We start from the raw sequence: 14,655 nt of genomic DNA on the forward strand, positions 1-14,655 counted from the left end.
CTTCAACACTGCGCATGCGCAAAGTCAACCAAAACAAACACAGCTTGGGTTAGATGACACCATAGACTGTAAATAAAAGACACTAAGCAGAGTGGCCCATTTCAGAATAATGTGTTGTGAAAGTTAGCTGCCCATTTAAAGTTACATGCAAAAGCAACACGTGTCATTAAAAAATCATAAATGTTTTTATTGCCAAGACCAGTGAAGGTCGCTTTACAGCAGCACTAGTGGTGTCAGGTGCAGACACAATAGTAAAAAGAAGCAATAAGAAAAAATCAATTTAAAATGTTGTAGTGGTAGTGTAATTAAAATAGTTCAGAAATATATTTTCACTTATTTTGAACAATTTTTGCAATGGTATTAACCTCTTTATTTTACTGGAGAAAATTCATTTGAATAAGGTGCCCTGAACTGTTCCTGTCACTAAATATAATTTTTAGTCTCTTAAATTGGTAACAAACAAGAAATCAGCAGCTATGTAGTTAATACATATTTTGAAATGTTTCAAAAATGGTGTAATGTAGTGGAATAAAGGGGAACACATTTTCCAAAAAATCTAATGAAATATAAATTGGCTTAAAATGGGGGAGGGGGAGTAGACTAACAACATGAGGAAACATTCTTTCATACATTTCACCAATGGGCATTAAATTAAAGTTATTACAGGTGTGTGTATATATATGCTTAGGGGTGTGTAGACTTCAAACAAAAAAGAGTCAGGCAGTGAGACAGAATTATTTTTATTTTTTATTTTGTTATAGGAAAAGTGCATAGTTGAAGCCCTTTTACTCTTAAACAATGACAGTGTAAATCAAGGTCTCCTGTGGTACCACGTAGTCCAGCTGTTCACCTCAACCATCTGGCATGGCTTCCTCTTCATTATTTACAACTACTTAATGTTTGCAAAATATTTTCCTTCTTATATCTTCTCCCTGCCATACCTGAGGCAAGTCTATCAAGAAACAGAGAGGACATTTGCCAATATGAGAATGAAGAGTAGGTAGCCACTGAAGACAGTTGGTATGAACTCAGCCAACAGTTGTTACAGATGATAAGTTACTGTAAAACTAATCCAAGTAATTTCTGAAATCACAGATAGCTTGGAAAGTAACACAAGACTGATATACACTTTAATAACCATGTTTCCTTCACAGGGGCAATGTCAGGAATCTTTATTAAAACACAGTCAGTGACTAGAAAAACAGAAAACCTGTCTTGAGGAGAGTTGATACTCCTCGATAATGCTGACTCTGGAGTACATGTTGCTGCTGCATCATGAATGTCCATGCTAACATCTTTCACCACTGAGGTTCCTATTTTTCTGTTCACTAACCACATTTTGACCATTAATCTAACTGAAACCACCTATAAATTGCTGAGCAGAGCTCTGAACTGAGTTAACAAATGTAAGAAAATAGCACGGTGGTGTAAACCATGCTAATAACGCAACATCACAAAATTTCTACTGCAGATGATTCTATTGTCCATTAACAAACATAAATCCGAAATACAAATGAACTCAGATATTGCTGTTCTTTCACATACACAAAAAAAATGTCCTCTATTAGTAATGAGACCAGAACAACCTACACTGGCACTGTGTGAAAATGCATCTTTTAATTTCTTTCTGTTTCATTGGTTTAACATACAGTATTAGTTGTGTGAAGTATAAACTTTGGATTGTTCCCATTAATCACAGACTGCTGTGATTCTCAGTAAGAGAAGAACAGGCCACTGTCCCCACAAGGCCACCATTTTGAGACGGCTTAAACCAGTACAACACAGTTTCAAAATGAATAAACATACCACAACTAAAGTGCTAATAAAATATGATTCTTAACTACTAACAGCTCAGTATACAATAACCATTTTCTTCTTTTAACCACAAAATTGACTATACACACAATTACCTCAATATGATCAAAACTTATTTTGGGTCTCTTTTTACAATGACCAGACCAATTTAACCCTGTCTGCCAGCAATTTTTTTTTTTTTTTTCAATTTGAATCTTTTAAAAAGACTCTCAACTAAGGGAAAGATTAGTTATATCTGTTTTGTGCCCAAAACATTTGGTTCACATTTTATACAGTGATCCATGATTTATGGGAAATGCATTGCCCTCTTTAACACCTGTAGTGAGTAAACGATTTACTTCAATAAAATGATAAAAAATGTATCAAACGGCAAAGTGAAAACAACGCGAAGACGAGGTGAATAAGTCTGCTGGTGATGATGAGCATACACAGAATTATCACCTGAAATCAGCAGCTGTGCTCAAATTTTCAGAGTTGTAGTGCTCAAAACATAATCTATCGTTTTGGTTCACTCTCACTGTTCTATAGTGGGCGGATGATTTCAGAGAAAAGCTCTAAAAAAACCCACTGTATACTACCTGCTCAGCACCAAATGGCACAGACAAGTGGAGCATTTAGCAGCTAATGGTTCTTAAATTTCCCTAAGGAGCTGGTAGAGACCAAAAGAAAAGTTATTACTGGACTTCTATTCATCAAGTGGATACAAACACAACACTTAATGAATACTAATATTGCTCTGTGACTGCTGGATAAGCAACTTGTTGCCATATAAACATTGTAAATATAATATTCACAAATTATGTTGAGTTGGCCTGATTATTTGCTTGCTCAGAAGAACTTGTAATCTGGATATAAACACATAAGACTATTTTACTTTGTTTGCATGAAATACTCAGACTCAGACTTCAATTTAGACAAATAAATATACTGAAGTTTGTCACTGGTTTGAACGTGCGATTACATGTGATATGACATCATTACTGGCACTGTTAAGAGTTGTAACTTTAAAGTGGAAAAAGAGGAATGTTTCAAAGAGAACCTGCCACCCTCCGTTACTCAGCAAAAACCATAACAAATATCTAACTGCCCCTCTCCTCTTACCCATGTGACACGTTCCTTCATTTTGAGCTCCTGTCTGAGTTTGCACCACAGCTGAGAGAAGGAACTGACTCAGAGCGATGCCACACCTCCAGATTTAAGATGTGATGAAATAAGACACAGAACCCAACCCAACATCTACACACTGATATTGTCGGCCAATGTTATCAGTCAGAAGTGGTTTATCAGAGGTACATCACATCCGCACATATGCTGGCAGATGCACAACCACAACATTTTTCTTTCTCTTTTTTTTTGTCAATATGAAAATTTCCCCATGGCATTTCAAAAAATGACCAAAGCTGAAGTAAAATCAGAATAACTGCCACTGTTGTTTATGTTGTGCGTTTGTGCCAAAAAAATGAATATTGATCATTACAAATGTTTTTAAACACTCAAGTTATCACATCTCCATTGGCCTCATCGATCCATTATCAGTTGGGCTCTAGTAACACGAATCAAAGACAGATCTACCCAACAAAGCTGTTCTATTAGAGAAAGGAGAAGAAAAAAAAGCAAAAGATAATTGTATAAAGGTTTGACAGGGAGATGACGCTGTCTTGGCCATAGTTACTAGCTAACTGTGCAGCTCCAGTCAGAGCAGGTGGAGGAGTGCTGGTCATCTGGCTCCACTGCTAGTCAACAGGAGGTGCTGGGGGCTCTCTTCGCTCGCTCTATAACCCAAGACAAGAAGATATTATCTTTTATACAAATGTTATAGACGGTATATATACAATACGTAGCTTTACATTTAGGCATATGAATGCACTTCTTTTTGAATCACTCAGTGCTTCAGCTTGGAAACAAGGCAGTCAATACAACAATTTAACTAACAAACAGACTTTGCTATTATTCACCTTAGTTCCTTCTTTCAATGTATATTTTCATTTTTTTTTACTCTAGTGTTCATACTTTCAAATTAAAACTTGCTTTTGAATTTGAACTCCTAAAGGCTTCTTCGTCCTTAAGAGTTTCGTTCCTTCCCACACCATGACTCGTTGTCTTTAGCTTCCATGCAAACTAAGGTGGGGCAGTGACTAGATGTGAGCAAACAATGTTTGTGATATGAAATAATAGCAGTAGATACTGACATTATGGGGTCCAGAGGGTTTGCCTGTCGGTCGGGGGCCCCTGAGACTTGAGGGGCGCAGCAAGAACAGGACCAGAGCAACCACCGCCCAGCCCATCATTACCATGGGGAGGGTCAGGTCTCCTCCTCCACCTACTTGCCCACTGGGACCTGGCACTGAACACAAACACATCTTCATAAGTCACACACGTCCTGCATAATCCACACTGTCATGCCATGCTTCAATAGGCTATAGAAAATTATGAAACACACAAGGTCTGTAATGAACTATGGGAAGAAGTGGTCATACATACATTCCTGAGGGCACTCTGTGTCTGTGCAGTAGGACTGAGATTGCCTCAACTGAAAGAGAAATTACAGAGGAAATAAAGTGGATGTAAAGGAGGAGAAGAGTAGGAAAAATAAGATCATGAATTCAGTATGTGACTTTAATGACACCATTATTTACTCTGTTACCACTGCCCTCGTCCGGGAAGAGAAAAACACTGCTAGAGTCACTGCAAATAAAACTTTGTGTTCCTTATCACATCAGGTATGCAAACAGATGATCCCCTCACAGCTGTATGTTACCAACAGGACACATTCACATGTGAATGCTGCAAAGAAACCAGCAGTTTTGCCTGATTTCGATTTTTTGCAGCTTTCTGGCTGGAAAATACTGTGCAAATTATTTTTGCTGTTTGGACAACACCCTTCCCTGCTGTAAGCAAATCAGGAAAACCTCCAGGGTGACTGTAATCTGTCTGCCAATGGCAGTTCACCAAGCAAGTTACACCTGTCCACAAAGAGCAAATTGGGTCACCAGTAAAAAGACACCGCATAACAACAAGCTGTGAAATCAAATACCGTCAGAAACTCATTTTAGCTCAACAATTTTTACCTCAATGTTACCTCAACTAGAGAGTTGTGTAACTTATCTACACCTGTTGTGGCTGTCTCCCACTGCACTTAGCCTTGATACTTTAACTTTGATACCAGATGATCAGATAAGAATATTGTCTGTGTTACAGGAATATAATTTGCATGCTTTACTTAATGTTGGCGCCTTATGTGTGAATTGGGGCTACACTAGAATAATTATAGGTGACATGCACATCTGCATACCAGACCCAGGAAGCAGTCCAGCAGAGTTAAAGGAGCATCACACTTGATGAATCCTCTGTTCTACTTAAGAGTGTATTTCAATAAATCCTTTTCAACATCAGGATATTGAATGTTGTTCTTCACACTGATCCTTTGCCAAAGCATAAGAAAATCTCCCTAACAGAGAAGAGCCAGAGGATATTTACAAGTGCAATGCAAACCCAGACAACAGACAGTGAACAGAGTGAAAGCATCTGTGTGGCAGAGCTGATGTGTTCAAGATAAACACCGACCAGGAACCAGGATACGTTGCCTCTTGTTACTCAGTGGCCTTTCTTTTTTTTCCCCTGCTTCCCTAGAGAGGTTTATTTACCCGGCAGGTTGTTCTCTCATGGCTTCGTTCGTTCTCTCGACTTCAGAGGAGATTTTATCACTTTACACTCCTAACTTGGAAATACTTTTAGCTGTCACTGCTCCTTCACTATGTCACAATGATGTCTGTCATTTAGATGTCAAATGACAGCTTAATTATTACTTACCAGGTTGATCAGGCGCCTCATAGCATACTCCTGGGTGCAGATGCACTCACACGGGTCAAACCCTCCCTCTGCCATTTCTCACCAGACAGGGTCGTCCACCTTGGAACAAAACAATACTATATAATGTATTTACCTTGAAGGCACATGAACAAGTAAAAGAAACCTAATGCTGCCTGTAGTGGCTTTTCTTCACTTTTCATCTCACTTTGATTATTGATGCACTTACAATAAAACCGTCTTAAGTATTAATTCACTGACTGCTTGTACATTTCTTTGAACATATATTTATCATTTATCTTCTGCGGTTCCCTGTTGTTTACTGGCTAATGTACAGTACTGTGCAGTCTTATCCACAGGTCAGTCAGAGCCAGGGGCCCTAAATATGCAGCCAGACGGAGTTACAAAGAATTAACTTCAGAGACAAGAGGAACAAGGAGCCCCACAACAGATGGTCTGGGCCCCACAGAGCCTTGATCTCAACATCATAGTGTCAGTCATGATGACAACCTACCCGCCTACCTAGTGTTAAAGAGCAGTTATGCTGTCTTATAGGAAAGGTGATCCCACCAAACATTGCCCTCACTTTAGTTTAGGTTTTCTTGTCAACGCCACTTTGAATGAAGCTAACTTGTAATGCCATTATTGTTGTCGTTACTGCTTTGAGAACATTCACTTAAGTGCCTAAAACTCAAGTAGCCTACAGGTCTGTCTATGTGTGGCCTAACCTTAAATTATGGCAGCCCTGAGGGCTCAACACACTAAAAAAAAGTTAAGAAACAAACTTAAGAAAACATGTGAAGACATGAACATGGCAGAAAAAAGTGATGGACCCAGACCCAGCTAAAGACTGATGCTCAGATCACAACAGCACATATTCACAATATCATCTGAATCATGTGATATTGACTTACAATAGCAAGGACACCACTAACAGGTTGGTGTTTTCACAACATCTTAAAGTCAAGAGGCATTAAACTGAAGCGTGTCCCACAGTCCGTCATTTTTTGTGTCGCAGAAACACTTCCGTTGTGTTGTGAGTTTTTGCAACGCATTTGTGTCTTCTTCCGTGTGTTTTCTTAAGTTACATTGTTGTTAAGCTCTCAGGACCACGGTATTAAACATTATATTCAGTATTTCTGTTCTGCAGCCTCTTGTTACTTTCTGACCCAGGACTACACCCAAAATGAAACGATAAAGCAAAATGTCAAACGTGTACACAATTACTTCCGTATACATTTCTATGGTCAGTGTTTGTACGCTGTAACTGTAAACGGTATAATAACGCGTTTGTCCAATAAATAAAACACACATTCTGGCTCAATTGTGGCTGCTACATAAACACTCACACGTTATATTTTCCGTGGGTAGCCGCCTGCATATTTCGAGAGTGACGAACAAACAGAGAGGCAGTAAGCAGTCGACCCTGCACAAACCCAAAGCTTTTTTCTTCTTCTTTTTTTTAGTTCAGCCGACGTTGGACTAGCTGCGTGCTAACCGAGCTAGTATGGGGAAACTGAAACTCACTCACAGTCATGTCCCTTTCATCGACATATGATCAGAGACAGATGTGACAGCGAGCAACTGCAACGGTAACGGCAACGGCAACACAAACCACTTACTTACTCCGTCGATGTTTACGGGAAACGTCTCCTATCGTTGAAGGGACCCGTTGTGGAGGTGCTGCCGTTGCTGCACTGTTGGTCTCCACCGACACCGTCAAACCGTGGACATGTCAACCGACGTTTTGTGTGTTTTTGTTGAATACACGTGAACCAGCCAGCCAGCTAGTCTATTCTTCACGACGCACATCCGGGGACTTTATCTGATGGGCAAGGATAACTGTTTCTGATTGGGTGAGAGTTTTGACGAACGGGCGTTTGAACCAATCACAGGGAGGAACGGTTGTGACGTCGGCATAGTAAACAAACAGTACAGCTGTCTGTCACCATACAGAGGCAGAGGAAGACTTCCAGCTGTGTAGCTGTGATGGAATTTCAATATATCAACGGACCAGATCAGTCAAATCTATGTATAGATTAATAAATTGTTAAACCAAATTAAATCTGTTGTTATAACTGTTATTGGGGTATTGATAAATAGACTTAGGTCCTGTCATGCTTCCCTTTTCCAGAAGTGTTCAAAGTCCATTGCAGGGACCCAATTTTAACAACAATTGTTGTAGAAACCAGTACCCCAAAGTACTTCACAGAGCAGGATTATAACAAGTGCAATAAAAACGAATAAAAGATTAAAAATGTACTACCATTCAAAAAGTAGAATAATAAATAGCCAAAAATAAACTCAAGGATGGGAGTTAACAATAGAAGCAGAAGTTACTCTCCAAATTAAAAAGCAATGTTAAAAAGACAGTTCCTCTATTTCTTTTTGATAATACAGAGGGGGACTTTGGTGATCTAGTAGGAACATACATTCAAAAAAGATCTCCCGGATGAGTGAGGCCATTAAATGCTTCATAAAGATGTAAAAGAAATTTAAAATCATTTATAAAGGGCACAGGTGCCACTGTTTCACTCAAGACTCTTAGGTAATCTGGTGAAAAGCAATTACAAAAGTCTGAACAGCTAGTGGTAAAAGCAGGAACTTTGGCTTTGACTTTCTGTCACGGCAGTATTTCAAAGATGACAAACATAACTTCCTCAAAAATCAAGAAATTGTCTGTGCTGTGTGTCTGTTGTTGTGTTATGTCTTGCTATGGACCCGGAGTCCGAAATAAAAAATAAAGATTAGAAATAGGTCTGCACCCATCAGAGTAGCTCAGATTAGATTTTCTTGAGGATTGGTTTGACCATTGTTATTTTAGAACCAGTGGGGAGAAAAGGCCTGAATCAAGAGAGGGGTTTGTTATTGTTGTTGACTTCATCCTTATAATAACCTCATAGATGGTGTCTTTCAGCATCATATTCAAGAATGACATCATGATGGGAGCTGAGCAGGGAGATCACTGAGTTTAATATTATGTTAATGTTAACTGTAGTAGCCTATCTGTTCTTGTTTATTATTATTCTTTTTATTTAGGTAAATTACCTACTGCCCCCATCATTGTGACATATTCAAATAAGTAGGCTATGGTATGTAAATATGTTTTGATGAGAGTTCAATCATTTATCATTTATTATTGCTTTTTGTTCATTCTTATTTTCTATGTCTGACTGTTACAAACGTAGCAATTTGTTTGATTTATATGTTATGTTAATATTATGAGTTAGTGGTTTGTTCATCTTTATTTTCTCAAAAAAAAAAATCTAATTCATGATATCATAAATAAAATTCCCCACACAAAATCTCACTCGATTTAAACTGCTGCCTGATACCAATGCTAGAAATCACATGTGTTCAGCACATGATGATGAGAAATGTCCTGAAGGCAAGTTTGAAAAGACCATATAAAACCCATGTTACTCGACCCCCGGAGCTCACTAATGAAAGTTCCAGCTTGTACTGTATTTAGCCGCACTGTGTGTGCATGTTCTGGACTGACTGACTGACTGAGGCCGTCCGCAGGCAGCCAGGCAGGCAGGTAGTCCGACTTTAACGGTGAGCCGCCTCTGAAGTGAAAACAAGCGGTGCACGGTGAAAGTGAAAGGAGTGCTCCATAACTGCGGAAAGCACCCGACACGCAGTCCCCGCACACAGACAGACAACACAGGGAGAGAGGCCCCGGTCTATCGCTTCGAGGCAGCAGCAGCAGCGGCGGCAGCAGCAGCAGCAGCTCAGCGGACACAGTCATGGCTAACATCGCGGTTCAAAGGATCAAGCGGGAGTTCAAAGAAGTTCTCAAAAGCGAAGAGGTGCGGCAACGTTACTAGCTTTTTGTTTTGTTTTGTTTTGTTTTTTCACCACTACTGCTCCTTCTTTGTCAGTGTTTCAACTCCATGCCAATGTAAAGTGTCAGCAGACCTGAATTACCTTTGCTAATGTCGGGTCCCGGTCCTGTGTTGTAGCGGCAGGTCAGGCCTCAGCAGCAGGACAACTTAGCTTTAGCTTCATTACCAGAGTCTGGCCGCTGCCCTCTGCTCGTATCAGGTGGGTGCGTTCAGGAAACACCGGGGATCCAGCCAGCCTGACAGGCCTCGTCTGTTCCTAACAAACAATACCGCACACCTTTGGCTAAGTATCTGACAAAAATAAACCTGGCTGGTACGGGACACAGCACACAGCTCACCCACGACACGGTAGCTGTGTATTAATGCCAATATAGTCACTGTCAGCGTGGAGGAGCAGCAGCCTTTAGCCTGCTAACGTTATTTTGACACCTCCTCCAGAGTTAGCATTAGCTTGTGGTGTTGTGCTGTTGATGTTGTTGACCAACTTTACAAACTTATTAAACGTTTATCAGCTGTTACTTTTAATGTACATGGGGTTTCGTGTGTATATTGTGTGCTTTGTCTGTCGTTATTGTGGGTTTGTAGTTAACTTTTGCTAGCTTGGCTCTAGTAGCAGGCTACCTGTGTTGCTAACATAAGCGTCTTAACGCTTTGCTGTGAAACTCAACTTTGTTTTTGTTCGTTGATACAGAAAATGGCAACTACTGTATCCTGAGCGGCCAATATGTCACATGTAGCTCTACATGTCTGTGTGATTTCATACATGACAGAGACATGTCAGGTCTGAGACCAGAGATGTCAGGGTGTTTTCATTGTGTACCTCCTGTCTGTCCCAACTTTCAGACGAGTAAAAACCAGATTAAAGTAGATTTGGTGGATGAGAACTTCACAGAGCTGAGGGGGGAGATAGCAGGTCCTCCAGACACACCATACGAAGGTATTGTCACATGCCCCATGACACATAATTTGCTTTTCTGTAATCAATTAATTATAAAGTTACAACATGTTCTACTGTTTACCTTTCTTTATTCAGGTGGCAGGTATCAGCTTGAAATCAAAATCCCAGAAACCTATCCATTTAACCCACCAAAGGTATATGCTTCAATATTTTCAATGTGGTAATATCAAGTATTTGCTCTGTTACTCCTGCCTTTCCATGCAGCATTGTGGTTTTGGACAAAACATCATGTTGTGCTTGGTTTCTTAATCGGCTTTTGAGAAAACACTAGTAGAAATTCTCATAGGAGGTATGACACTCTGGCCTGTGAATATGTTATCGGGAATAACATGCCATTCCTTGGGAATTACTGGTGATCAAATGGAGAAACCAAATCAACCAGAGTCTCAGCAATGAGGCTGATTCATTCCACGCTGTAGAGCTCACACAGAACAAGTAATGTTCTGTACTGCTGTGCATGTATATGTACCCAATGCAAGTAACACTAACCATCCCCTCCCCTATTATCTAGATAACCTGTCACATCTTGTTTTTCTTAGGTGCGTTTCATCACTAAGATCTGGCACCCTAATATCAGTTCTGTGACAGGAGCAATATGTCTGGACATTTTAAAAGACCAGTGGTGAGTCTGATGTGTTTGAACCTTCTGACCTGCATGTAGCGCTCAGTGATTTTCAGCATTTACGCAGCTTGTGATCTGTGCCACCCAGGGCAGCTGCTATGACACTGCGGACAGTACTATTGTCACTACAGGCCCTCCTTGCTGCAGCAGAACCAGATGATCCACAGGATGCAGTAGTAGCCAACCAGGTGAGCAAGACATTTGGTGATGTTGTTATTGTTAATATTGAATTACTGCCAAGCACAAGACACCCCAGTTCAACCTCAGGGAGTTTTTTTAAAGGGTTCATATTTCTGTATTGATGTCTGGTGCTGTCATTTTTTTTTACTAGTGTTCTGTGGACAGTAGAAGGCGTCTAAAAATCTGTCTCTGAACCTTCACTTCTCTCTCTGTATCCTCAGTATAAGCAGAACCCAGAAATGTTCAAACAGACCGCGAGGCTGTGGTCTCACGTCTATGCTGGCGCTCCGGTCTCCAGTCCTGACTACACACGTAAAATAGACAAACTCTGTGCCATGGGCTTCGATAAGGTCAGAAGTACTTTCTCTCTCGATCTTATTTTTTATTGTTGGACTGTAACATTGACATATTGACCATGATGTAGAATAGAGGAGAGATTTGATGATAGTTTGGCATTAGAGATTAAATGATTCAATATCTGAATCATAATTTTATAGCAATTGAAGAATATATCGGTATGTGTTACCTTTTGTGATGGTTAACTTGAATATTTTAGGGTTTTGAGGGGGTCACTTTGGATTTTATTGACTAAACTGCTAAAATGAAGAGTTGGTTGCCACAATACTTGACATCTAATCAGAGAAAACAAGGCTTTGTATAGGCTCACTGCAGTAAATATCAAAGGATTTACTCAAAATTATGCTCAATTTACTCGAATCTAGTCACCACGGAAATCATTTCCTTCACTTGTATCACAGATTCACACGGTTGTTGGTCATTGAAAGCATGCAACTTATTTCCGTCTTTATGAGCTTGACATTTGCACATGACACAAAGATTACAAAGATTTTTCAATTTCCTCTTTCCTCACATACAGAATGCAGTAATAGCGGCACTGTCTTCAAAATCCTGGGATGTGGAAACGGCGACAGAGCTGCTCCTCAGTAACTGAGAGCCAGCCAGGTGTGAGGATCCAAACCGACTCCCTTCATCACAGCATCAGCTCCTCCCCGGCACATTCTGCCTTTTGCCTTTTCGTTACACAGACAACACCCCACTCACCACAGCTGTCCGAATAATCTTTTTTTATCATAACAATGTTAATTTGCTACTCAACTCAACACTGGTAGCACCACCACCGCCAATATGCACACAACACGGTTGCCTGATTGATCTCATCTGTCCATTATGCCAAGTCTCACAAAATCAAAAAAAAGTGTATCCTTGTAACAGGCCCAGAAAACTTCAGTCATGCATCTTGTCTTCCATGCCCTTTAATCATATTGGCCCTGAAACGTTCCTCACAAATTCCTGTTCCTTAATTATTATTGCAAAGAATCAAATGTAACTGCCAAGGCCAGGTGGATTTTTCCAGGGTCAAATTTGAAAGGAAATCCTGCACACTGCTCTCACAGCACATCACCATTTACTCTTTCAGCAGCAAGTTGGACCCTTGTGTTAGATTACTCCCTGTCGTATGGACATTTAATACCGTAAAGGTCCGGCTGGATTTACGTTTACTTGACTGGATGACGTTCTGTACGGGCAGTGTGGTGGATTTATCCTGAACTGTTTAGTCAGAGATGCTTCAATCATCAGCAGATGTTTGGATGTACAAACGTTTTTCTTTTCTGTCTGTAGAAGTAGAGAAGACCACACAGACATCGTCAGACGTCTGCACACATGCACAGAAGAAAAAGATTATCTGTAAATAGATGCGTGTAAATTTGAAAATACAATGGGGATATACTTTTTTTCTTACATGGCATTGTAAAACAAATTCTTTTAAATATAAACTATGCCTAGTTTACAACAATATGGACGAGATATCTTTTTATGCGTCTGTGACCCATGAGAAACTCCCTCTGAATGTGCTGTTGTGTTTTCTCTTGAAGATTGTTGTTTAGAGGTGGCACAGCCAACGTCCCGGCCTTAACGGCACAGGAGGTGACAGCCAGCTCTGGCCTCTTGAAGGTCATTACATGCCACCTTTTTCTGCTACACCACAATCCAACCTTTTCATGTGTCTTCTTATTGTCCTTGCATGTTCTACGCTGCCTTTTATATTTTGTTTGGCTAAATGATGTGGTGATAGGGGGGGAGGGGGGGGTGTCTGTTTGATTCAACCTCCCTTCAGATTTGTGGAGCTTGTGAGACTCTTTCTAATCCGTAGAAAGAGACACCTGGAACTATTGCTCGGCAAACCACTCAAGCACACCCAGTTTGGCGTGAAATCAGTAGGGAACCAAAGCCTTTTCTGTTGATTTTACGAGTGTTATCGCTGGGGGGAGGGGGGGGGGTCTCTGCTCTGAACAGATTTGTCTGGCACACCTCAAGAAGAAATGAGTGTTTCTGAAAGTTATTAAGGGTTTTGAGTTTGGCAATGCAGTGGTTTTATTTATTTTTTTGTACTCATTTCAGAGCAATCATTTTTAACAACAGGCACAGATCAAGGATTTACTCACCCTCTCAGTCCTGGGGGGCGGGGGTGTATCATTTATCACTCACTGAAGTAGTGCAGCAGTACTCAATCAAAAACGTTGGCCATATTTACAGGTTATATAGGTGGTGACCTATATTCCCAGACATGCTTTACTATACAGCCAAATAAAGTGCTCATTGAGGTTGTGCTTGAATGATGTCTTCTGAGTCGTTAAAGAGGCTGGAACTCCTCTGTTGCTCTATGAAGCAGACTGCAGGCCTGTACAGTGTTTTCACACATTTTGATTTGAGGTACATGGACTGTAAAGAAATGCTTAGTATATAGAGAAGTGGGGTGTTGGTGCATCCTCACACATGGCCTTTTGTTTTCTTTTTAAAAAAGAAAATCTTCCTTTTGCTTGCCCTTGAGCTCAGTCCCTACCAACACAGTGACATATTTACAGTACTACATGGAGTTATCACGCACCCATCTCTGCTGACGTTGAACCAGTTTCCAGCCAGAGCCAAAAAGAAAAGTTCATAGTCAGGGGATAGGATGCACACACACTATCTCCTTTACTTGTAAATAGTTGGGTCCTTGATAATGAGATGTCTCGTTATCACAGAGTGCACCATTGATGGCTGGATCTATATTTTGTAAGAAAAATAAAGGACAAAAAAAGGAAGAGCCCCCCCCCTCCTCCTGGTGTTCTCACTATGTACAATATTGCACGATGACGAAGAAAAAAAAAAACGGGGCTGTTGCATCTCAGTTTCTCCATTTGGATTGAGACTTATTTTCCTCTTTTTGTTTCCTTGGAAGCATCAGCAGTATAAAAAGCATGGTTATTTATTGTGACAGTGTCATATTTCTTTGATTAAAAAAAAAGTGGAAAATCAAGTTTTTAATGTGTCTATTGCTCTCCACAATGTGCAGCACAACAAAAGCATGGTGATAAAGACAAATGCGCTACACGATAACATCTAAAAGCATTTATTTTCTG

The 14,655-nt window shown here is 40.2% G+C and overlaps 2 protein-coding genes across 3 annotated transcripts; one reads left to right on the plus strand and one right to left on the minus strand.

Moving 5' to 3' along the window:
- Positions 1–734: 734 nt before the first annotated feature.
- Positions 735–7,434, minus strand: smim14 (small integral membrane protein 14). 2 transcript variants are annotated; one of them, XM_083975671.1, is made up of 5 exons: positions 7,245–7,434; positions 5,626–5,724; positions 4,297–4,345; positions 4,005–4,159; positions 735–3,587 (listed from the first exon to the last, which is right to left on the minus strand). In XM_083975671.1, the coding sequence occupies exons 2-5, from the start codon at positions 5,698–5,700 to the stop codon at positions 3,549–3,551; spliced, it is 318 nt and encodes a 105-aa protein (XP_083831797.1). In that variant the 5' UTR covers positions 5,701–5,724; positions 7,245–7,434; the 3' UTR covers positions 735–3,548. The 2 variants fall into 2 exon arrangements, with proteins under 2 accessions (XP_083831797.1, XP_083831798.1); XM_083975672.1 differs by having other exon boundaries at positions 7,249–7,433.
- Positions 7,435–9,072: 1,638 nt separating this feature from the next.
- ube2kb (ubiquitin-conjugating enzyme E2Kb) lies at positions 9,073–14,482 on the plus strand. The gene is made up of 7 exons (XM_083984441.1): positions 9,073–9,434; positions 10,314–10,407; positions 10,504–10,562; positions 10,968–11,050; positions 11,139–11,238; positions 11,452–11,580; positions 12,108–14,482. Exons 1-7 carry the CDS (start codon positions 9,372–9,374, stop codon positions 12,180–12,182), a joined length of 603 nt encoding a protein of 200 aa, XP_083840567.1. The 5' UTR covers positions 9,073–9,371; the 3' UTR covers positions 12,183–14,482.
- The last annotated feature ends 173 nt before the right edge of the window (positions 14,483–14,655 follow it).

The sequence above is a fragment of the Trachurus trachurus genome (assembly GCF_905171665.1).
Source record: "Trachurus trachurus genome assembly, chromosome: 1".
In the NCBI taxonomy this organism is placed as follows: domain Eukaryota; kingdom Metazoa; phylum Chordata; class Actinopteri; order Carangiformes; family Carangidae; genus Trachurus; species Trachurus trachurus.

Coding starts and splice junctions, on each gene's coding strand:
- smim14 (XM_083975671.1), bottom strand. CDS start 5,700: ATGGCAGAGGGAGGGTTTGACCCGTGTGAGTGCATCTGCACCCAGGAG. Junction 4,160..4,296: donor CACAGAGTGCCCTCAGGAAT/GTATGTATGACC, acceptor GTTTGTGTTCAG/TGCCAGGTCCCAGTGGGCAA. Junction 3,588..4,004: donor AACCCTCTGGACCCCATAAT/GTCAGTATCTAC, acceptor CTTGGGTTATAG/AGCGAGCGAAGAGAGCCCCC.
- ube2kb (XM_083984441.1), top strand. CDS start 9,372: ATGGCTAACATCGCGGTTCAAAGGATCAAGCGGGAGTTCAAAGAAGTT. Junction 10,563..10,967: donor ATCCATTTAACCCACCAAAG/GTATATGCTTCA, acceptor TGTTTTTCTTAG/GTGCGTTTCATCACTAAGAT. Junction 11,581..12,107: donor GTGCCATGGGCTTCGATAAG/GTCAGAAGTACT, acceptor CCTCACATACAG/AATGCAGTAATAGCGGCACT.